The sequence below is a fragment of the Podarcis raffonei genome, chromosome 1 (genome assembly GCF_027172205.1).
Source record: "Podarcis raffonei isolate rPodRaf1 chromosome 1, rPodRaf1.pri, whole genome shotgun sequence".
Lineage (NCBI taxonomy): Eukaryota > Metazoa > Chordata > Lepidosauria > Squamata > Lacertidae > Podarcis > Podarcis raffonei.
In genome coordinates this window covers 86,432,715-86,456,523 of record NC_070602.1, presented here as the reverse complement: position 1 = coordinate 86,456,523, position 23,809 = coordinate 86,432,715, and the positions used below count along the sequence as shown (strand labels likewise).

The following is a 23,809-nucleotide window of genomic DNA, read 5'->3' as shown; positions in this document are numbered from 1 at the left end:
GAAGGGGCAGGGGCCCTGGTACTGCTCCTACACAGTGCCAACATCCCCACCACCTTACTTGACCTTATTTCTCCTAGTAAGCAGTAGTGCTTCTGTTGCCTGGAAGTCAAATGCACAGTGGCAGACCATTACTAGTCACTATTGCTCTCTGGTCCCCATGCCTCTTACCAGGTCACACTCTCCCCAAAGCCGCACCCCCTTTTCCCAGGCGACACCCCTCACCTGTCCTGCTCCAAACCTTACTCTGGTTCATTTGTCTGCCTAGAATGTCTCCCATCAACTCCTGCTTGCCTGAATGGAGGGTGGAGAGTTGTGGGCACATGTCAATAGCTGTAGAAATCTCCCACTTTAGTTGGGCTTGCTGTGTTGTGCAAACAACACCTTTAATGCAGTGTTTGATTTTGGGTTGCAGATTTATTGACATAGAGCCTTCCTTGTAGATGGCACAGTATAAAGAACAGGTATCATGGGCCCCTTTCCTAAAAGGATTACAATCTAAAACAGACACAGAGAATTATGGAGGCATAATTAGGCAGAAGAATATGTAACCACCCTGTTTTGCTATCTATAAAAAAGGATCAAATATTTTAAGTCTAATCGGTTTCTTTTCCTAATTCAGATTTTGTTGCAAACTACATTTTTAAACAAAAGACAATTAATGTAATTGAGCTTTTCAAATTGCACAAATCCTTTTTTATTTTAAAAAATCTGATATTTTAAACATAATTGAATTTCCATCCTTTTTTCTTTCATTGCATAAAGCTGGCACAATTTCTGATTCCAGCTGCTACAAATATGACTGGCACCTTGGAATTACAAATAGTTTCCAGATTTCCAAAGTAACCCTATTAAAATGTCACTGATTATCATTCATGATTCTTAGTCAGAAAGGGGTGCTATAAATGCTTAGTGTCTAGACTTGAACTAATATGTAATCACTTGGTAGCATCCCCCCACCCCCCACCCCAAAAAAGCTGGCTCTGGTCTTTCACCTCCCTCTATTGTTGCTTTTGGAAAAGCAGGCAAGTTCCTGGGAACTCCTATGTTCTTCTCCCAAAAACATCAGCTTCCAACAGGCTGGAAGTGATCAACAGAGACTGGAGTTCCCGGTTAGTACCCCATGCTGTTAAAACATTTCCTCAAAAGCATCTGGAACTGGCCATTATCAGAGAAAGGATGCTAGGCGCAATGAACTCTCTGACCTGGCAAAGCTACTCCTCCCCTGTTCTTGTCCAGGATGATAAATCACAACACGTGTCACCCCCCCCCCCAATCATTTAAATCATTGCAATAAAATCCTCCTACAGCAAAAAAATAAAAAAGGAAAAGATAAAACTCCGCATGAACACGTTGTGATCTTACATCACTGGAGAGCTTCGTTAGCTCATTAAGCAGCCAGCAATCAGGAAGCAGAGGGAAGCACGGTATGAAAACATACACAAACACACTTCTTATTTTGTGGAGGCCACACTCTGCTTCCATTTAAATGCTTCCCTGCATTGTTTTTCATCTCTGGTACTGGGGTGGGGGGGGGTGGAATCCAACAAGCTCATGAACCCTATGGCTGGACCTGATGATCAGAAGGTTGGCAGTTTGAATCCCCACGATGGGGTGAGCTCCCCTTGCTCTGTCCCATCTCCTGCCAACTTAGCAGTTCGAAAGCACGCCAGTGAAAGTAGATAAATAGGTACCACTGTGGTGGGAAGGTAAACGGTGTTTCCGTGTGCTCTGGTTTCCGCCATGGTGTTCCGTTGTGCCAGAAGCAGTTTAGTCCTGCTGGCCACATCTTCATCATCCTCATCATCATAAATTTTATTTATACTCCGCCCTCCCCAGCCAAGACCGGGCTCAGGGTGGCTAACAGCCAATAATAAAAACAAGCTGATTGAAATACAACTTAAAAAACAAGATTAAAATACAACATTAAAACAATTAAAACATTAAAATGCAGCCTCATCACAGGAAGAGAAAGGAAAAAAGAGGGGGGGGGGAGGGAGTCAAACTGATTCTAAGCCAAAGGCCAGGCAGAACAACTCTGTCTTACAGGCCCTGAGGAAAGAAATCAGATCCCGCAAGGCCCTGGTCTTATGAGACAGAGTGTTCCACCAGGCCGGAGCCAGTGTTGAAAGGGCCCTGGCTCTGGTTGAGGCTAATCTAACTTCCTTAGGGCCCGGGACCTCTAGGGTGTTGCTATTTATGGACCTTAAGGTCCTCCGTAAAATGACCCGGAAAGCTGTCTGCAGACAAACGCTGGCTCCCTTGGCCTGATGTGAGATGAGCACCACAACCCCATAGTCACCTTTGACTGGTCTGAACCATCCAGGGGTCCTTTACATTTACCTTTTTACTTATTCTTTGAATACAGGATTCAGCTTCCTCTGTACACATGCAAGGAGACTAAGCAAACCATCAAAGGAGTAAGGAACTTTCCCCATGAGTCCAAGGGGACTCTGGGCCTGTAAATGGAAGTTTCATGAAGGCTGAAACTGTTTAGGTCTCTTGTTCATATATTCAGATTACTTTCAAAAGTAATTGCCTCCATTTTGACCATAACCGGGAATAGATGGGACAGTGGGGAAAGGCTCCTGCGCAAGACAGATCATGGGCCAATTCATGCACAAAGATCTCGACTCAGTGCCCATATTTCAAATGGTTTTCAGGAACCGGAGGGTTCTGAAATTTAAAAAATACATTCCTGACTGCTGTATTGACTGGCGTTGTGAGTAAAGAGATGGCTCATCAACATTTGCATGCATCACATGCCTAGAAAGCATGGCTCCAATCAGTTTTCCCCTTGCCCAACTCGTTTCTCAGGGAAAACTCACTCTTTAGTGCTAGATTGGCGCAAATGCCAGTCCAGAGAAAACCTGAATTGCTGTTTGCTGTGATTTAACACTAAGGAGCAGTATTCCTCAAGGGAGAAAGCAGTGGGACAATGGGGTGTGTGGCTAAGCATAGCTTGTAGGAAATGCTTTTGTGAATCGGCACTCGTGAGTCTATCCCTCTGCTTGCTTCTGTTTCTTTAGGGAGACATCTAAAACTGAACAAAAAATCTGCCACTGTTTCTCCATGGCTTACCACCTCGCTTTGCAAAGATCAGCAAGAATAGCTCACATCTTTATTACTGTGGAGTAACTAATATGAGGTAGTGTTGGAAACAGACCCCAACAACACTGGCTCTTCCACCCAGATTTGAGAGCCTGCTGATCCATCGCCACTCTCTCCCCCTGAAAGGCCACTTCAGAACCCAGGCCAATTTTGGCAGTTGCAGAGTCCCCCCACTCCCACTTCTTCTTGGCTTCATTCTGTCCTCCAACTACCCCCCACCTCCCCCCCACGCCTTTGGGACCACCCAAAGCATCGCTATGGCAACAAAGCGATGTCACAAACAGCGGGTTGTAACTGTAGGGACCAGGCAGACAGGCTCCACTCTGGAGAAGCAGAGTTCTCTTTTCATGCAAATGTTTGTCCGATTAGTTATGTCCCAAAGCCCATTCCCACCCCCCTCCCAGGCTGAGCAGCTACGGAGCAAATCCTGCCTTGTTATAAATGGGTATCAGGGTGGCCTTCCAAGTCACTGGGCCCAACTGTATCAGGATCTGGCCAGCAGGATTACTAGACGAAGTATTGGAAGGAAGCACAAATAATGCTCTTTAAAAACACAATTATTTTTGGCACCTCTGGTTTCCTGCCTGTGGAAGCACCTAACCTCTGGTATTTTCCCACTGGCTGCTTCTCTCCCATAACAGTGGTACCTCGGGTTACAGACACTTCAGGTTACAGATGCTTCAGGTTACAGACTCCGCTAACCCAGAAATAGTACCTCGGGTTAAGAACTTTGCTTCAGGATGAGAACAGAAATCGCACAGCGGCAGCGGGAGGCCCATTACCTAAAGTGATACCTCAGGTTAAGAACAGCTTCAAGAACAGACCTACAGAACAAATTAAGTTCTTAACCCGAGGTACCACTGTAAATCAGAAATCTTGCTTATTCTCACACAAGCCACGTGCAGCAGGTTACCTGACCTACAGGACATGGAAAAGAAATAGGTGGCCAGAGATTATCCTAGCTTCGACACTCACTCGTGTACAGCAGGTCACATGCACGTCTCCAATATGATCCGTCATGGAAGGGGCTTAGAACACCCAGATCCACTTTTAGATATTGGTGCCACCGTCATGCGTCCCAAGATGCAACTGCAAAACACCTTTCTAGCCTAGTGGGTGGTCTCCAATATGTCATGCTCATGTTTCCACAGTTCCAAATCCCCATCCACTATCTGCATTAATAGATCGCCTCCAAATGACCATAGAGGCTCTCTCAGTGAGCACAGTTCGTTTTGCCCTCCCTTTCGCTGCAAAACCGGTAAAGAAAGGGGCGAGCGATCTGGTTCTCACAAGCGCCGGAAAATCAGTGAAAAGTCAATTTCCCCCTCACGTGAAAACTAATGGCATTTTAAACAGGGGAGAAAGGAAGAAAATGCTTCTAAGCCCGACATCCCCGGCTTCCCTGCAGTGTTCTCCAGTGGCGCAGCGAGCCGGATAGCTGGACATCTGCTTCCCAGCAAGCATCAAAGGCTTTCCTTGCAAAGTCACATCCAGATGGAATCCTTTAGGAGGGCTTTCCTCTCCTTTTCCCGATCCTCGTCTCCCTTTCCAATCCCTGAGAGGCAGTCTTTGAAATCCATCCATCAACTGGCATTAACACATCGATGCACACATGCACACACACACGCGCGAACAAACAAGCACAAAGCTCTCCCCACGACATCCCCTCCTTCCTCCTCTACAGTTGCCCTGTTTGGAAATGCGGTCAAAAGTGGAAGGAAACACTTCAGCCCAGTAACTGCAACCCCTCGACCAGAAGCCCGGCTTCGCTTTGCAACACAACCAAAAGCAAGCAACTTGGGAGTAAGGCGGGGGAGGAAAATGATGCTGCGGGATGTCGTCGAAAGACATCTACGTACCCAAAGCATGCAAGACAGGCAAACCCAGGTCATCCTGTCACCAGATCGGCCCTTTGGGAGACTCAGTGAAACCGACAGCATAACAGCATCAGCTCAGCACATCCTCCGCGCAGCCAAGGGGTAGGAGGGCTAGGCAGAGGCAAGGAGAAAGCGCGAGGCTTTCCAGCCAACAGCAACGTCTGGGCATGTGCCTCTCTGCCGCTGCTGCCTCTTCGCCTTCCCTTGCCTGGTGTCACCGCGGATTCCTCTCCTTGCTGCTTCTTGGGTCAGCTCCTTCACCTCCAAAGGAAAGGGGGAGGGGCGGTGCCTCTGGAGAAACCCTCTCTTTATGTCTGCAGACCCCTCCCCTCCAGGCCCCTCCTCGATGGGCAGCTGCATAACTTTGCCGCGCTTTTATATAGTTTAATGGTTGAAAGGCTGCCGAGTTTCAGCTGCAGCCCCATCCCCACAAGAGAAGCAAAGGGAGGAGGAGGAGGAGGAGGGAAGGAGAAATGAACACACTGCTATGCTCCTCCGGGGGAAGCTGGGGCTGGCTAAGCACGAAAGGACACTGAAGTCGTGTTCAGGAGAGTCTAGCAGATTTAGACCCACAACCCATGAGCAATAACATCCTTATTGTGGGAAGCCTGTCTCCGAACCAACGGCAGGCTATCTGAGCCTAAAATATGACAAAATCAATCTCCAGGACTGAATTCTTCTGGATGGTGGTGGGAGTGTCGCACCATCTCTAAATACGAACAGCACCTAGCATCATTTTGGTGTTAAATGAAGACTAACTTGTAGCAGCAGATATTCATGCCAGAGCCTTTGATTGTTTACTCTTTTAAGTCATGGAATTTGGTTTCTGGCCGGTCGCTATTTATGCCAAAATTTGGCATTTGAGTTAAGTTCCACTGCAAAAGCAACCAATTTGCCATGAATTCACTTGTAGGGCTTGGGTTTGGGGGATGAAAAGAGGTCTGGATCTTTTGGCTGCATTTCTTTAACTTCTTTTAACTTAACAAGCACAATCGTTGCAGTCTAAATATCAACATCAGATATCTGAATTAGGATTTTGATAAATTTTTTTAATGACAGAAATCATTATGGCGAAGTTTAATTTGAAGGCAGGGATTAGCATAGCCCCATGCTATGTGGAAATGCAAAAAGGGAGAAAGTGCTTGAAAAAGAGATAAATACATATTCTTTTAATTGGTTTTGGAAGCTTGCCAAATGCATTCTGCTTCTGGAAAATAAGGTGTGTGCATTAATTTTCCTGCATTTTTTGGAAGCACCTTAAGACAGGTGGACACATTCATACTTCCCGCCACCCTCAAAAAGCAAGTCTAATTGGCTCTTGGTTTCAGCCTTAGATATCTCTTAATTCCAATTCCTGCCACACACAATACCCAACATAAAGAAATAGCCGTCAGACCACATTGCCCCAGGTTAATGTGCCTCTAGGCCCTAGGCCAGAGGGCTTTCAACCTTTTTGAGTCCACGGCTCCATTAACCAATTACATTCTTTTTGCGGCACCCCTATGGGATCAGGAGCCCAGTTATGTCACCTCTTGCCTGCAGAGCTGGCAGCCTCTCGCTCTTTTTTGAACACCCTCCCTTGTGGAGTGTTCCCCCAGCCTCCTTTCCTCTCCACTCTCCTTGTGAGTCCTCCAGGCAGCCGCTGCTGTTGCCCCTGGTCTCTGAGCTGCCTACCTGCCCCCTACCACACCAAAGAGAGATTCCTCCTGGAAGCACCATTCACCTATGGAGCTTATGGTCAGGGCTGCTACAATAAACAGCTGTGCAAGGCTTGGAGAGGCAGAGATGTGAGAGAGCATCAGAGGAGGGAGGGAAGGAAAAAGGGATAGAGGCCAGTGTTGCCCACGGCACCCTTAACCATCATTCAAGGCACCCCAAGGTGCCAAGGCACACTGGTTGAAATCCACTGCCTCAATATGCAGCAGAGAGGCAACTCCTTCCATTCACAGTCCACTTCCTAAAACTAGACAGCAGCATGAAACTGAAAGAATATAACCTTGCTACAAATAGGCAAGTTTGCACACACAGAGACACACACAAACCAAGGACAACTAGCTGGTGGAAGAAGAAGAAGAAGAAGAAGAAGAAGAAGAAGAAGAAGAAGAAGAAGAAGAAGAAGCAGCAGCAGCAGCCGCCTTAATTTGGCAAATCTGGAGCAGCTGAATTGACCACATGGCAGGACCCGGCAACGCCTCCTCACTCTCCTACTAGCTCAGTGCTGACTGTTCTTTTTTTCTTGGGCTTCCTTGAGCCTGCTGCCTTGGCGTTGCCGGGTCCTGCCAATTGAGATCCCTTATTAAAAACAGCTTGGGCCTGGAAGTGTGTTTCCTCCTGAACGGCCATGCTTACATTTGGTTCATATTTCCTTCCAGCAACACACAGAATTCGGTTCACGTTCGATTTCCAAATTAGACAAGCCTTGGAAACGCAGCAGGGGGTGGACCAGTGATTGGCAGCTTTGAAAGAAAGGAGTAAATGTGGGGGAGAAAAGAGAAAAGCTTTGAGAGAGAAAGGGACAAAGACTTAGGTGGGTTGGCTGATGTGCTGTACAATCTTAACTGAGCTGAAAGACCTAGACCTATGAGCCCTGAAATTGATATGGGGAGGGTCTGTAGCTCACTGGCAGGACACATTATTTGCATCCAAAAGGTCCCAGATTCAATCACCACCATCTCCAGTTTAAAAGGGATCTCAGGTTAGCAGGGCTGCAGAGGAAAATGCCTGAGTCCTTGAGAGCTGCTGCCAGTCAGAGTAGAACATACTGAGCTAGATAAACTAATGATCTGGCTCCGTATAAGGCAGTTTTATATGTCCAATTATTGGCCAATAAATGCAGCCTTGCATAAATGCCCACAGACATTCCTAGCCTGCCAGACTATATATACCTACACCTGTGGCACATGGGCAGTCCAAAGGCACGGAGGGGACATTTACAAAAACTTCTTTGCTTGGGCACCTGAAGGAACAACTTGCTGTCCTAAGTGAACAGTCTGGAGACAAAGTCTGAAACTACAGGACACTGATATCTCTGTGGGATCCACATGAATTTCCTACATCCCACATCAAGCAGATGGTTGCATGAGGGAGCTCCTTGCAGAATGCTGCCCAGTAAGTCATTCACCTATGCCAGTGGTTCTCAAAGGGTGTGGTGCACCACACTGGTGAGCCAGGAGAGGATGGCAATTGTAGCAGGAAGATTCAAAGACAATCATAGAAACATTTAAACATTTCAGAGTAGTATAGTATACTAACAAAACAAAAAAATTCTTATTTACATAATATGGATACAGTACATATCTTTTCAAAATGAGAGCATCAAGTATGTAGGAATGATTCATGTTCGTAGCTGCATTGATTTATAGTTTCTGGGTGTCCCATGATCATATTATAAAGTAGTTGTGTTCTGTGTTGTTTCTTTTTGTTTTCCAATGTATTTCTTACCAATAAAAAAATTTGTTGTGGTGAAAGCAAATTTTTATTCTGAAAGTAGGGCCCAGAGAAATAAGTTTGAGAACCACAATCCTATGCCATCAGTTGCCTTTGGCCCAGTGGCTTTGGCCTCTGGCTACTGCAGAATTGACATTGGCTTAGGTCTGACATGGCCATTCAACATTCATCTTCATCTGACAGAACCAAACCCACAACTGGGTCATGTCCCAATGTAATGTGGCTCGTATATCAGCAGCACCATTTCCTTCCTCTGGTGGTATTGCTTTTTAAAGAGGAGAACAAGATTAGGGAGGGTTGAAGAAGGAAAGTGAAGTGGGGGGGGGGGACAGAGAGAAAATGGGAAAGATAGCTGGCTTGCAAACAAGATGGTCCCAATCCTTGGGCTGGGACAAAATGGTAAGCCCCAGACAACAGTACCACTATAAACAGCTCACTAGAGCTTACCTGGGTTTAAGGATTTCTTTCAGAATATGTCAGTGTTTCCTATGCACCAAGGGAGCAAGCTCAACTTATTGCCAACCACACATTTAGCTCTCCATCTACTTCCAGAACATTCTAAAAGAATTTACCTATCTCAATGTCACTGCCATCACAAACTTCCCCCCAGCCCTGTTGCCAGCAGCCAGAGATGTGAACTGTGGTGGTAGGAAAACTCAGAAATGTCATGCCATGGGTTAAGTTCTACTAGACATTATGAACCAGGAGCTAAACACTGATATGATCAAAGCACAGCTACCACTGGACATTTTCCATGCTGCTGATTTCTCCAGGTACAGGACTCTAAAGGAACTTAAAGGCAGCATCGAAGACATCTCAAACATTTGATCCATTTAACAGGAGATTATACTTTTGCCATGTATGTCTCAGGTTCTGTTGTGCTACTGACACAAAACAGGAAGTCCACACCAGAGATAGTTAGGGTACATATCTGTTAATATAGGCTACATTCACACCATCTATTTAAATTGTTGTTGTTGTTGCTAAAGCACTATGGCACCACTTTAAACAACCATGACTTCCTCCAGAGAATTCTGGGGGCTATAGTTTGTTTAAAGGTGCTGAGAGTTTTTAGGAGACCCCCTATTCCCCCTCACAGAGCTATGATTTCCAGAGTTCCTGTTAAGAGGGATTGGTTGTTAAAAGCCACGCTGGGAACTGTAGCTCTGAAATGGGAATAGGGGTCTCAGGACCCTTAACAAACTACAGCTCCTCGAATTCTTTGGGGGAAAGCCATGACTGCTTAAAGTGTTACTGTAATGCTTTAAATGGATGGGGTGAATGTGGCCATAATCACACAACTGGGATTCCTGCAAAGTTGAGGCATGAAAATCCTAGGTGCCTACAGGGCCATCTCTTAAAATAAAGTACACCTGGCGCTTCTATTAATTAGTTCATTTATACAGTTGCCCCACTCTTTCTCACAACATTTTCAGGTTAGGGCAAGAGACATGTCGTGCCAGAGTCCGCTCCATTTGCTGTGCTGCCTGACGCAATGAGACCTTCCAACAAAACCAGAGGCGGCAGCAGGCCTGGAGAATGAGGGACCTCACTCGCCAAGCCCTGTCTGTGAAACCACAACAATGCCGCCTTTTATCCAGTACCACAGCAGGGGAGAGAGGAACCACCACAGCTCTGCCTTTCCTTTCCCTCTGCTCCTTCCAAACCGCAACCCCAGCCATGCCATGGAGAGATCAGTCAATGAAATGGCTTTGCAGATTCTGGTGGATAAAACCCAGATTTTGGCATCTTTAGGGAATTTAATGGTCTGTCATCCAAATTAAAGAAATCTTAGTCAATTAATTGCAGGGGTTTCATTTGTTTAATTGACTAATCAATTGTTTGGGTTGAATATGCCATTGTTATCATCCTGGCATCAAGTTGGGGCTTAATTCATTTGCCCAGGCTTTCCAAGTTTTGTAAGCTGATTAGGGCTTAATCTGCTCTGTTGTTTTCAGCTGCTTTATTTGTTTCATGGTGCATTTCAGTATGTATCATTATTATTTCATTATTTGGTTTAGTTGTTTTACTCTGTGTTCTGTATATTGCCCTGCTATCTGTACTGACAAATGTCAGATTCTACACAAGTTTAATAAAACAAATTAGATACTTATTTTTTATTTGTTTAGCAGGGGAAATTCTCAACCATTTTATAATCAAAAGAAGTTTAAACTGATTTCTAAAATAGTAATAAAGTACAATACAATATAGTAATAATAAAATAAAATCAATGAGAGTAAACAGTGAAACCACTAGAATTTGGCACTATATTGTGTGTGGTTTTTTCATTGAAAACTCTTTCTGTATATTTTCTTTAAATAAAAATATCTGTATGCCTTAATCACATTTATGAAATGTATCAGCTCCTTCTTTCTACCTTTTTGTTCTCTTGTCCTTTTCTTACCTTTCTTGTCCTTTCCCCTCTTTTTCTTCTCTTTTGCTCTCCTCCCATTATCTTAAATACATGCTGTATCTTTTTTGATGGACCTTACACATAGGCGTAACCAAGGGTGGACAGGGGGCAGCTCCCCCCATCCCCATCAAGTAAAACAATAGAAATACTTAACTAACTGACCGATCACATCGGTTCTGCCTCCCCTAACAAAAATCCTGGCTACACCAATGACCTTACATTACTTTTACTTTTTGATGACCTGTTGTCATCTATGTCTTTTCTTACTATATATTTTTTTGAAATGTGTTTTTTTAAAGGAGGAAACATAAAAATCCTGAAGCAAACATATTTTGATGTTCTTTTGGTGGAGACATAAATGTGTGGGAGCAGACATGTCTTAGAAGCATTTGCTTCTGTTTGACGGGGAAGAAATATCTCTTCTGATACTGTGTTTCTATTTTAATTATTTAAAAAAATCAAAACAAAATCTGCTGTTCACTTAACTGGGATACCTTATCAGTCCATCAAGAGTCATTTTTTTTATTAACTCTAACTGGTTAAATGTTGGAACTCCAACCTATGGGCACCGGGAGCATACCTAGACTCAAAAAAGGCATTCCCAGTGCAAAATGAATTTGGAAAGTTAAGGGAAATTCCCTTTAAACCATCCTTTGCCTGATTGGGACTGATAAGAGTTACAGGCCAAAGCATCTGGAAGGCACCAGATGGGTGAAGGCTGCCTTAAGCAGGGCTGCTCTGTAAGTAAGAAAGGCACCCTGGAGAACTCAGCAGCCCATTCAAGGTACGTGAGGTTCCCAGGTCCTCTCAAGAAAGAGAAGGTGGTGTTTCAATATCCCTCTACACGTGTGTCTTGAAGAGTGCATGACAAAAGAGGAGAAAGGGCAAGGAAAACCAAATAAAAGCACTTTTTGTGTATTCTCTCCCACCTATATCAATGTCCCTTTAAGTCATTCCGAAAATGAAAGCTGGTAAAACAAGATTCAATATTTTGCATTTTGCATTCAAGGCGCTTATCACTGCCAAGTTTTAGGGCTAAACAGTAGGTTTCATTCAGCTCTGTTCAGAAGTTCTGATTGTAATTGACTTGCAGCTGACATCTTGGCAAGCTTATCCTGCTAATTAACTTGCAAGGGAGCTCTAGTCTTGGGTAGCACTTGCAACTCAGCTCATGAAAAGGGCACTTGCTGTGCTCTTCCTAATTGCCAGTAGCATCATCAACTCAGATGGGACTGGAGAACCTGCTTATCATTGCACTTACGTGAAAACAACTATTTGCATTTTTCTGATCCATTATAGCACCCAATTGCACCCAGCCTAGATTTCTAGTTAGAGATGGCAACCCCAGAGTAGGTTCCTGCTATCATAAAGGAGCCATTTTTACTGACGCCATCCCTAATGGAAGTTCTTGCTAAGGAAAACGGAGGCATGCTTCAGATTTCCTCCATGCAAAAATACACGTTCTAAAGATCCTGGCCAAACATATGTTTGGCTAAATTATTATCCTTGGATTATCTTTCTCTTTTCCTAGATAGTTTCCCCACAACCTGTCCAAAATGTAACTGCAGTAGATCTGTCCTGAACAGGATCAGAAAGCTACACTAGATATCCAAGGTCCTCAAGCTCGATCTGTGTCAGAATTTCCTAGAATTCAAAGTATCCCCAACAGATGCCTCACAGGCTGTGCACACACCACACATTTTAAGCATATTTAAAGCACATTACTACCCAACAAGAAATCCTGGGAACTGTAGTTTGTTATGGGTGCTGGGAACTAGAACTATGTGAGGAATAAACTACAGTTCCCAAGATTCTTTGGAGAAGTCATGTGCTTTAAATGCTTGCTGTGGACGCAGCCACAGTCCCACTCAATGATTTTGAGAGAGTCCACAACGTCTCTAACAGAGTCACAATTCGGTGTGATCACATTGCATTGATATGCCTTTGTCTTGGGGAATGGGAAAATGCAGAGAAAATCTTGATTTAGACTCGAAACAAACAGTGCTGGAGGCCATAAGGTGGATCATGAGTGCTCTCTCCCATCCACTTTTTTTTTTGGTTCCCTGCCTCCCTCTCAGTTTACAGCTGTGCTATCAAAGAGCCAGCTCATTAAAGCCCTTTATCACCTCATAAGTGCTTTTACTGCTGTTTCCCCTCCTATTAAAAAAAAACTTTACAAAGTGATAGTTGTAGCCAATGCAGTTCATTGCCCAGCTGATCTCATTACATGATGGGACAGCCTCCTCCCACATCCCTGCCCCAAAGCACAGGGGAGACAGGGAAGAAGGCCACAGGCAACAGTTGCCAAACTGGAGACTTGAAGACCATGCCAATATCTTGGGAAGAGGACACAAATGCTGTGCCTCCCCGGTAGCCTGTTCATTCCCTTCCTCTCCTATCTTCTTTTGCATGCTGCCTTATAACAGAGTCGTACAGCTCAGTCGGTAGAGCATGAGACTCTCAATCTCAGGGTCGTGTGTTTGAGTCCCACTTTTGGTGAAAGAATCCTGAATTGCAGGGGTTTGGACTAGATCACCCTCCGTTGTCCCTTCCAACTCCACAAATTGGTGATTCTGTGTTTTGCCCATGTTGCAGATAGGGGAATGCAGTCCGAGATATATCAGCTTCCTTAAAACCACAGCATCTCATCTCATCTACACTAGGGATGGAGAACCTTTCTCAGTATGACAGAGCCAGGGACCACATGCCAGTGCTGACCAGGACCAGAAGCAAAGGTGGGTGGAGCAGCAGGTGAGACTCTTGGCAGTCCAAGTCAGAGGTTTCTACATGCACCCATGTTCCACACAAATCTCTCCTTCTTCCCTCCAGGCGAGTAAGAGGCATTGTCACAGTTCAAAGGCACATTCCAGACAGACAAAAGGTGGGCATGGAGAAGGACTGTTGAGGGGCATAGCCTGGGGTTAGGAATGTGGGCTGGGAAGTGGAGGAGTGGGAAGACTCCTAAGGGCCAGGTAGAGAGGTTCGGAGGGCAATATTCAGCCACTGTGCCAAGGTTCCCCACCCGTGTCTCACACCAATGCACAATGAAAATGCAGAAAGGTCAAAATAAAGAGTGCAAATGGTGGGTGGTTACATGCGAAGCAAGTGTTGCATGCAAGCAGCAAACAGGAAAAAAAACTATGGCAATATACGCCAAGAACAAAATAGAACAACTGCTTGAGGTAGATGGGAGGCAATGCATACAACAGGCTGTCAAGAATGCACTTTCCATCACTCCCAGTATCAGAAAAGCTGGTATTACACCTATTGGTTTCCTGCTTCTACCAAAGGCCTGCAGAACAAGGCTTCCCATTCATCCGCAAGTACAGAAGGAAGGAGGATTCGGTGCCACATCCAGAGACTCCAAAATAAACTAGTGCTGGTCCCACTCAACTCTTTGGCTGCAAGATATTTGTTTTTAAAATAACATATTTAAGATTGAATAATTGCAATTTTACGATGGTTTAACTATCAGAATTTCATAACACAATTGGGCATTGATAGAACATTAAGTCACTTGAAAGTGAGGAAGACTTACTGTCTAAAGCCCTGGCGGTCTCATACAACAAACCCACTTTTTGCTGTAAGGAAAGCAAGGGGGTGCACTGAAAAGTGTGGAGTAACATTTGCTTTGATGCAACATCATCTACTCTCCCCACAAATAAATCGGGCTGAATGATAATTCATTAGCAAACACTGTCTATTGTCTAGGCAAACAAATTAGGCTGAACGCTCAATAAATAGATCATCTGGAAGTGGCCACAGAGGTACCAAAATATCTAGGGCAGTAACTAACAGCAGTGATGGCCAATTGCTATTCTTATGGACCAGACCAGACCAGACCTGGCCCCCAAAGTAACTTCACATAACCCCAGTGGTTATTCTATTCTATAGAACAGACACTTGAAAGTATGGCAGGAAAAAACTGCTCAAGTTATTGCATTAATAACTCATGTGCAAAGACGAACAACTAATGTCCATCTGCCTCTTGAAAAGATTGTGCAGGAAGCACATTGGCTACTTCCTAGCTCTGCCACACACACACCCCAATCATGATCTACAATCCAAGTGCATGTGTTCCACTGCTGTGGAGTTCTTACTACTAGTGCCAACTTTTAGAACCTGACCATCCACAAAGAGCTGAGATTGTATGTCAAAATACCCATTACCAGACTATTGCCTGAAGAATAGTGTGATTCCCAAGAAACTGGCCATCCTCCAGCTTGCATTGAACAAAGGGAAATATTGAATAAATTACAGAGCACTCAGAACCAGATGAAATTCAAAATGGCAGCTGAAATCAGGCTCACAAGACACTGGAACTGTTTGGTGGAATTCTTCCTACAACTTTTGCATGAGCTCCAGGAGAAGAGCAGCATGCACACATAATAAACAAATGTGAAAGGGGTCCCCCTCCCCCTCACCACCACCTCTTTCTCTCTTGAGAGATACCCCAACACTATAAGGAGGGAAACGCTCAGGCAATATTTCATCAAAGGGGCAGGAGGATGAAATTTTCAGGCCTATTTGGCTCAACACATAAATGTATCATCTTTTTAAATATATATATATATTAAAGAGGTCCACCCTGCTCCCCAAACCAGATCCTTTAAGAAGACCCTAATGAAGGTTTCAAATAGGAGACTTCATTACACTCTGGGCATCAAAAGGCGCTGATCCATCCAACAAGACCCCCTTGCTGGGCCAAGAGGCTATTTGGACCCCTCATCAATCAGCACTAGCTCACTAATTACCTTTAATGACAGTCCAGGTGTCCTGTTGTAAGGGCCAAGGAGCCAGCTAGACCACTTCGTCGCTCCCGCCTGCTCTATAAATCTTAGCCATGGCGCATTCACCAGCATAATGGATCCAGGCTGCCCTTTGGTGCTCTTCTGAGGGGAAGGGTCAAGAGGCAGGGGGGTGAGGGTGCAGTTCATTAGCATGATTTAGGGAATCATTAAGAGGTGTAATGGGGAGAACTGCAGATTAGCCATTATTGCATTCCCCCTCCACCAGGAATGACTCCGGCCACCTAGCAACCAAGAGGCTGGGGGGGGGGGAGAGAAACTGGAGACACAGGCAATCCCAATTCGCAGTTGCATCGGGCACTCCACTTTTCACCCCTTCTTGCACAAACTGGCTGTGCATGCATGCGCTTCTTCATTTCGCCATGTCTCAAAATAGCATGGGGAGCAGCATTTGGGGGACACCCTCTTCCCTCAGATTAGTCATCTGTCCCAATGTAAAGGGAGACCATGCAGTCATTGCAAGGGAAGTCCTCCAGCTTAGTTTATCTGCAGCTGCTGTAGAAGAGGGGTGAAAGAACGTTTAGCAGCTCAAAGGTCACATTTTCCTCTGAGGGTCTCATGCTGGTGGGGGGGCTGGGCCAAAAGCAAGAATGGGTAGAACTACAAATGCTAATGTTACCTTTCTGCAGGCATTCCCATACCCTTTCCAGGCAAGCAAGGGGCATTCTGGGCATTCATGTTCCAGCCAGGCAAAAAATTTTCAAGGTGCATAGCAGGACCAGTGAGGGATGTGGCCTGGGAAGAGTTCTGAGGGCCAGAACGAAAGGCCAGGAGGGTCTGAGGCTCCCCATCCCTGTTGTAGCATGTTCCCTGTGAGATGGGTTGTTAACATCCGTCCCAGAAAGGGTTTATTTGCCTTTAAGAGTCACATAACCATAACCAAAGGATCCACCAGGTTTGGCTTACAATACCCCCACAACATTTGCAGACAGAGAAAAATGATTCATGCCAATCTCATTCTAAGGGGGGGGGCGTGAGTCTCTTCGAGATCCTGGCCAGTCTTTCCCAACCTGATGACTGCAACTCCCATAATCCCTGAAAATTGGCCGCCCTGGGCTGGAGCTGATGGGAGTTGTGGTCCAAAACGTTTTGAGGGCACCAGGTTGGGGGAATCTGGTCAAACCTAGACCAAGGGACAAGCATTACAAGGGCTCTGAGCCATCTCTGCGCAAAGGAAACTAAAATGCTACCCTATTAATTATGCAAATTAAATTTGAATGTGTATTTACTTAGCCTAGATTATTCTGCCTCTAGAGGCCTAACTAGATGTTACAGAGGACGCATGGCTGACACCAAGCTACATCTCCCTGGTAAAATCTAGCAGAAGAAACAAGCAACGTGTGGAGATTTCCCCTGTTTCGGTCTTGTTCAGTAGGTTCGCTCCACCCTGTTCCACTCCATCTGCCGGCTGGTTAAACTTAGAGAGCATCTAAAATTAATTAAAAATTGATTTTGCAATTGGTGCATTAGTTTGCTGCAGTTTTCAGGTTGCATCTTCCATTCCCCACCCCCACTTACATAGCTACAATGCGCACCTGAGCAATTTGCATGACAGTTTAAATCACAAGCACTTAAGAGAATCCTAGTGAGACTCCTGCAAACTGCATGTATACAGCACAGTGATCTGAACAAAAGTCTGAAAACCAAAAACCTGAAGGATGGCAGATCGCTCAGGTGTTGCTACAGCTCCAGGAACTAGTTCAGGTGATGCAGAATCCAAAATCCCAGCCTTGCCCCACTCACTGCAACTAGCTACTACTAATGAATTGCAGCTGGAAAATGCTGTCCACAGTGAAGTCTTTCTTTAAAAACAAAGCAAAACATGTATATTGCTGAGACGATGAGTGGGAGAAAGGTAAGTCAGCAGCAGCCATTTAGCCCCCATTAACAGCTAGCTAGGCCCTAAGATTAAGGTGTGTGTTTTTTTAAGTATGGAACGCAGGTGGCACTGTGAGTTAAACCACAGAGCCTAGGGCTTGCTGATCAGAAGGTCGGCGGTTTGAATCCCTGCGACAGGGTGAGCTCCCATTGCTTGGTCCAAGCTCCTGCCAACCTAGCAGAAGAAGAAGAGTTTGGATTTGATATCCTACCTTTCACTCCCTTTAAGGAGTCTCAAAGCGGCTAACATTCTCCTTTCCCTTCCTCCCCCACAACAAACACTCTGTGAGGTGAGTGGGGCTGAGAGACTTCAAAGAAGTGTGACTGGCCCAAGGTCACCCAGCAGCTGCATGTGGAGGAGCGGAGACTCGAACCCGGTTCCCCAGATTACGAGACTACCGCTCTTAACCACTACACCACACTGGCTCTCTCACCACACTGGCAGTTCAAAAGCACATCAAAATGCAAGTAGATAAATAGGTACCACTCCGGCAGGAAGGTAAACAGCATTTCCGTGCACTGCTCTGGTTCGCCAGAAGCTGCTTAGTCATGCTGGCCACATGACCTGGAAGCTGTACACTGGCTCCCTCAGCCAATAAAGCGAGATGAGCGCCACAACCCCAGAGTCGGCCACGACTGGACCTAATGGTCAGGGGTCCCTTTACCTTTAAGTACAGGGAAGAACAGAGAAAGCTGAATCAGACCACTGGTCCTTTAGTCCACCTAGCTCAGTATTTATCTACACTGACTGGCAGTGTGGCTCTCCAGGATTTCATTCTCCCAGGGGAGGTGGTGGGTGTCCCAGGCATACCTAGGGGAAATTGGGTTCCATTTTGCTTTTCATCCCAGGGAAACAAAGGAAACAAAGCAGGGTGGAATTGAAATATAAGCATAGTTAACTTTCTAAGACTTTCTACTTTAAGAACATAAAATGCACTCACTGTGTATTGGCACACAAAATTATAGTGTTTAATATGTTTGTAAAACTTAAACATATAACTGCTTTTATGTACCATTTAAACTATAATTTAGCTTTACTGAAATTTTTACTCTACACATCCAGTGACTGAGACGAAGCAACATGCCATTGCAACCAAAAGTATCTAAACGTACCTTACATTTTAACAATTTTAGCAAGGGAGAGGGTAAAATAATAGTTGAAAATAGAAAGTATCAACCTTCGCAAACAAAAGGAAGTTTTCACCATTCAGACTCAGAAACAGTATTCTGCTCATAATGGATAATGCTAATAAGCCTGCAACAGGGGCAAACTAGGTGACATTTTAAATACTTGTTTTTATGTAACTGTCATGGTGGGGTGGGAAGACTCAGGATTGGGATTACATCACACAAAAAAGTTTTGTTTAACCCTTTTCCCTATATGAGAATCCCATCACACACACACACACACATCACTTTTCTATTCTTTTTTCTCTTCTCCTAGGTCTTTGTGTCTAGAGTAGAAGCCAGATACCACCAGCCAAGATTAGGAGCCCCATCTCCTGACTCTTTAAATTTTATTTATGAACTTGCAGTTGACTCATCCTACCAATATTCCATTCTTTTTATAACAGAGGCATGCCTAGGCTCCCATGCACCTGTGGCAAGGAGCTGTATCGTTGCCGCCGCCACCTTCTCCCCGCCCCCCACCTCCAGTCCCTTGCACTCTTGGCAAGGAGATGTTGGGCACCCAGAACACTGGAGGAACAACCTGGGGAGGGCTAGGGGCAAGCAGCCTCCTAGCCACTCCAAGCCAGAGTGGAGAGGCATGATTTCTGCAGCCCCCCGCCCAGGCCCTGCATCCTTGGCAGAGGCCAACCCAGCCAACCCATAGCTACACCCCTGTTTTCTAAGTGACCATAAGAACTAAAAACACAACTTCTTTAAATACAAAATCAAAGATCTTCTGGCTGCCAAACTCTACTGCAGATTGCGTAGTAATGCAGTAAAACTTCAACAATAACAAAAGCCCATCCTGCTTATGGAATACCGTACTTCTACTCCATTTTCACTATCTATGTGTCCTGCAGTCTTAAGGCAGAAACTGAGAACAGCATGGCCAATACTGCCTTTGTCCAGTATACCTGAAGAAGTGTCTCCATCCCCATCATTCTACCTGGACACTGAGGTCCAGCGCCGAGGGCCTTCTGGCGGTTCCCGCACTGCAAGAAGCCAAGTTACACAGAACCAGGCTTCTCGGTAGTGCCTTCTTGGTAGTGGCACCCGCCCTGTGGAATGCCCTCCCACCAGATGTCAAAAAGAACAACAACTACCAGACTTTTAGAAGACATCTGAAGGCAGCCCTGTTTAGGGAAGCTTTTAATATTTAATGGACTACTGTATTTTAATATTTTTTGGAAGCCGCCCAGAGCAGTAGTAGTAGTAGTATATTGTCTAAGAGCTATTGATATTCATACATTGATTTGCCTAGTTTTTGTCAGCAATCACAGCCCCACATTAATGGTACGCTGTGTGAAGCAATGGTCCATGTAACAGTTTTTGACCGCTGTATTTCACCAAGGTTTAATTTGAAAGGGTAAACAAAATGTGCTCTACCTATTTCTCCCAAAGAGCAAGTACCAAACTGGGAAGAGGAGACCTCCACATATGCTTATCTAAGTACCCTGGCAAAAAGAAAGGATTCAAATTTAACAGATCAGTTTTGTGAGCTGAGAAGTCCTGGCCTTTTAATACAGATCACCAACTGGTGGACCTGAGGCTACTCCTCACCCTCCAACAGATGGGTATCATCTGCCCCACTAGCTGCCAACCCAGAGGGAGAGGGGTACTGTTGATGGACAGGCAGCAAGTCTGTTTTAGGAGGTGATATTGGGGAAACTTCTTGCTGAAATGGACCTCCAATAAAATTCCTTCCTGACTAGAATCCTGGGGCATTCCACACTCCTGAACATTCCTGTCCTCCTCTTCTTCTGTGTCCTTCCAACCCACTGTGCCCTTTTCCAGAGGAGGCAACTGGAACTGGGCACAAGATTCAACAGAGAACCACTGCTATTAATATTGCTCTATAGATACCACTCCGGCGGGAAAGTAAACAGTGTTTCCATGTGCTGCTCTAATTCGCCAGAAGCGGCTTAGTTATGCTGGCCACATGACCCGGAAGCTGTATGCTGGCTCCCTCGGCCAGTGAAGCGAGATGAGCGCCACAACCCCAGAGTCGCCGCAACCCCCTTTATCTGCAGAGAGGCTTTGGGATGCCCCCACTGTAATCCATTATTCTCTTTCCTAATTGTCCCTAAAATTCTGTTTTACGTTTTTGACAGCAGCAATGTATCACTGCAGTGTTTTGTTTTGTTCCCCCACCCCCAGTCTATGCAGTCCACAGAAATTCCAAGGTCTCTCCTCGCAGCTCCACCCTGATGCAGGCTTGCTTCAGGAGAGAAAAAACTGACCACAACACCCTGCTAAGACCTGCCATTTCCTTGCTCTTCCTCCTGCCTACCAAGAGGCTGGTTCACTGTGCTTGCCACCTAACTAACACATTTTGACTCTTCCATCTCCTGATAATCTTACCTTGATATCCTTGCCTGGGGATTGGCCCCCTTCTCAGTGAAGCCTTGATATGAGGTGGAATGGAAGAGGCAGTATTTTTGAAGGCTTCTGCTTGGCTTTCCCACACATCATTATGAAGCAACTCCCCTTTGAGGAAAGCTTACAGCATTTGGGGCTTCTAAGTTTAGAGAAAAAGTAGGTCAAGAGACAAAATGGACCGAGATGTCCCCCCGACCCCATAACACTAAAACATAGGGACATCCAATGCAGCCGAATGTTGGAAAATAGAAAAGAAAGTACACCACAAAGTTAAACTATCAATTTTGCACCCACAAGAGTAGGGCTGTGCGATATTTGGTTTTCAACATTGTGATATATCAGCAGCTAGACATCACAATACAGTGGTACCTCGGGTTAAGTACTTAATTTGTTCCGGAGGTCCATTCTTAACCTGAAACTGTTCTTAACCTGAAGCACCACTTTAGCTAATGGGGCCTCCTGCTGCTGCCATGCCTCCAGAACTTCTGTTCTTATCCTGAAGCAAAGTTCTTAACCCGAGGTACTATTTCCGGGTTAGCGGAGTCTGTAACCTGAAGCATATGTAACCCAAGGTACCACTGTATACTGATGTATCACAATGTCTGAAATAAGGGTGGAGCTATGTAGAGGCATTGGCTGGCTTCATGGTTTTTCCCACATTGTGATTTTTGCACAACACACACACACACACACATCATGATTTGTGATATATTGCCCGATCAAAAATTATGAAATCGATATCACGATATGGACTTCAAAACAGTTTCCAATGATATATCAATATATTTCCCAGCCCTACACACAAGAGGAAGTGATGGCCACCAACTTGGATGGCTTTAAAAGAGGGATTAGGCATGGCTCCCCTTTATCACATACACAGCCCAACAAGACAATGACAATAATCCACCAACAGCATACAAATCAATATGGCTAACCTGATCCAAAACACCCACCCACCTCACTCACACACGAAAACAAAGATCACCACAGCCAATCACAAACAAACAATCACACCCTACGCCAACCCCAAACTCTCTCACTACCAAAGGAACACAAGTGAACAACACAAACAACGCTGACACCAAACTCTACATACACTAAGCATAATAGAAACACTGCCACCCGACCCCACCCCCATCCATCTTCCCTCTCTCCACCCCCCCCTTTCTCTTTTCTTTCTTTTTTTCTTCTCCCCCTAATGCCTCAACAAATGAAACGGATTTGTAAAAATGTTACATGGGGGAAAAAAATACGAGGCATTACACTTCTGTAAAACAAGAAAATCCTAAATAAAATATTTTTTTAAAAAAGAGGGATTAGGCAAATTCATGGAGCAAAAGACTATGAGTGGCGAACAAGCCATGATGGCCATGGTCTACCTCCATTGTCAGAGGCCCTATGCCTCTGAATGTCAATTGCTGGGAAACACAAATGGGGAGAGTGCTGTTGCACTTGGGTTCTGTTTGTGGGCTTCCCATAGGCATCTGGTTAGCCACTAGGATGCTGGACTAAATGGGCCACTGATGTGATACAGCAGGGCTCTTCTGTTCTTATTATGGGGCTTGTGTAAGAGACATTCCGGTTGGACTTAGGTGCACCCAAGTGACACAAGCACACGGAAGCCCAACTGCACTGAAACAGCGAACTCTCGGGCATGGCTGAAGAAGATGGAGGCAATACAAGGACCAAGCACCTGTGTTTGTAACTCTAAGAACTGTTACAGAAATAAACAAGATCATACATTGCCATTAGCCATTAAGATTTCAGAGCTGGGTTTATTTCCCAATGCCGCTGAATGTCCATCTGTCCCTACCCCCCACTTTCTTTCTTAGTTCTTTGATCTTCTAGAGCCCAACCCCTCATCCCTTTTGAAAATGAAATAAACCAGAGTAAATCAATGTCTGCCTTAACAAAGAGCATTCCTCTCCACCCCACATCTTATTTAATCAGAAGAAAAGTGAGACCAGGAGAAATGGCAGATAGCATCTCGGGAAAACTATTAAGCTGCCAATAGCCAAAAGATTAATGTCCGGCCTTTTTCTTTTCTTTCTTTTTTTAAAAAGGCTTGCTAAGATCTCATTTAGTGGGAAAATACATCTCCCAGTCCAACAGCCACAGAGACACACAGTTTCCTGCCTTAATTAAAAGGTTTGAGTATAGCGGGGGGCAGTGGCAGGAGAGAGGAAAACAGAAGGAAAGTGACATGATGCTTTCACAAGAGGATGATGGTCTAGGAAGGCCCAGCGTGTTGCCCATGGGGCCAGACAATGGCTAGTCACCATGAGTCCATGCCACCTTCGACATAATGTCCAGAATGGCAGGCTCTTCTGCTTGGAGCCACTTCCAAGAGTATATGGTTAATTATACCCTCTTATGTTGAGAATGGATAGTCTCTCGTTTGCAGTAATTTTCTCTTCAGGTTTTATGAGCATAAAGTGGTAATTCACAGGGTACGACTACTGAATATTCATGAACATCAATATCCTGTAGCTTCCTTGCAACTGAACATGCTGCCATAAATGTGAGAAATGTTATTTAATACCACAAGAGACCTTGCCTATGAATCCAATGGATCCATGGCAGAATAGAGAGTGCTTCAAACATACACACACTGAACTACATTCTAGAATAGTGCACAGATATCTTACAGCAAGAAAACCTCAGTTCTATCCTCAAAACCAGCAGGTTCTCCATGGCCCAAGTTCACCAAATCCAATGCTGATTTCCAG

General features: G+C 45.0%; 1 protein-coding gene across 12 annotated transcripts in view; it reads right to left on the bottom strand.

The window, feature by feature from the left end:
• The window catches only part of TNS1 (tensin 1), a 315,520-nt gene that overhangs the window by 238,450 nt on the left and 53,261 nt on the right, over positions 1-23,809 (bottom strand). Inside the window, exon 1 of one of the 12 annotated variants that reach the window (XM_053402419.1) lies at positions 4,968-5,307. The exons of the other annotated variants lie outside the window; for them this stretch is intronic. Coding sequence (XP_053258394.1) covers positions 4,968-5,048 — 81 coding nt within the window. The 5' untranslated portion in view covers positions 5,049-5,307. Of the gene's footprint in view, positions 1-4,967; positions 5,308-23,809 lie in introns of those variants that run through there. 12 annotated transcript variants of the gene reach the window in all.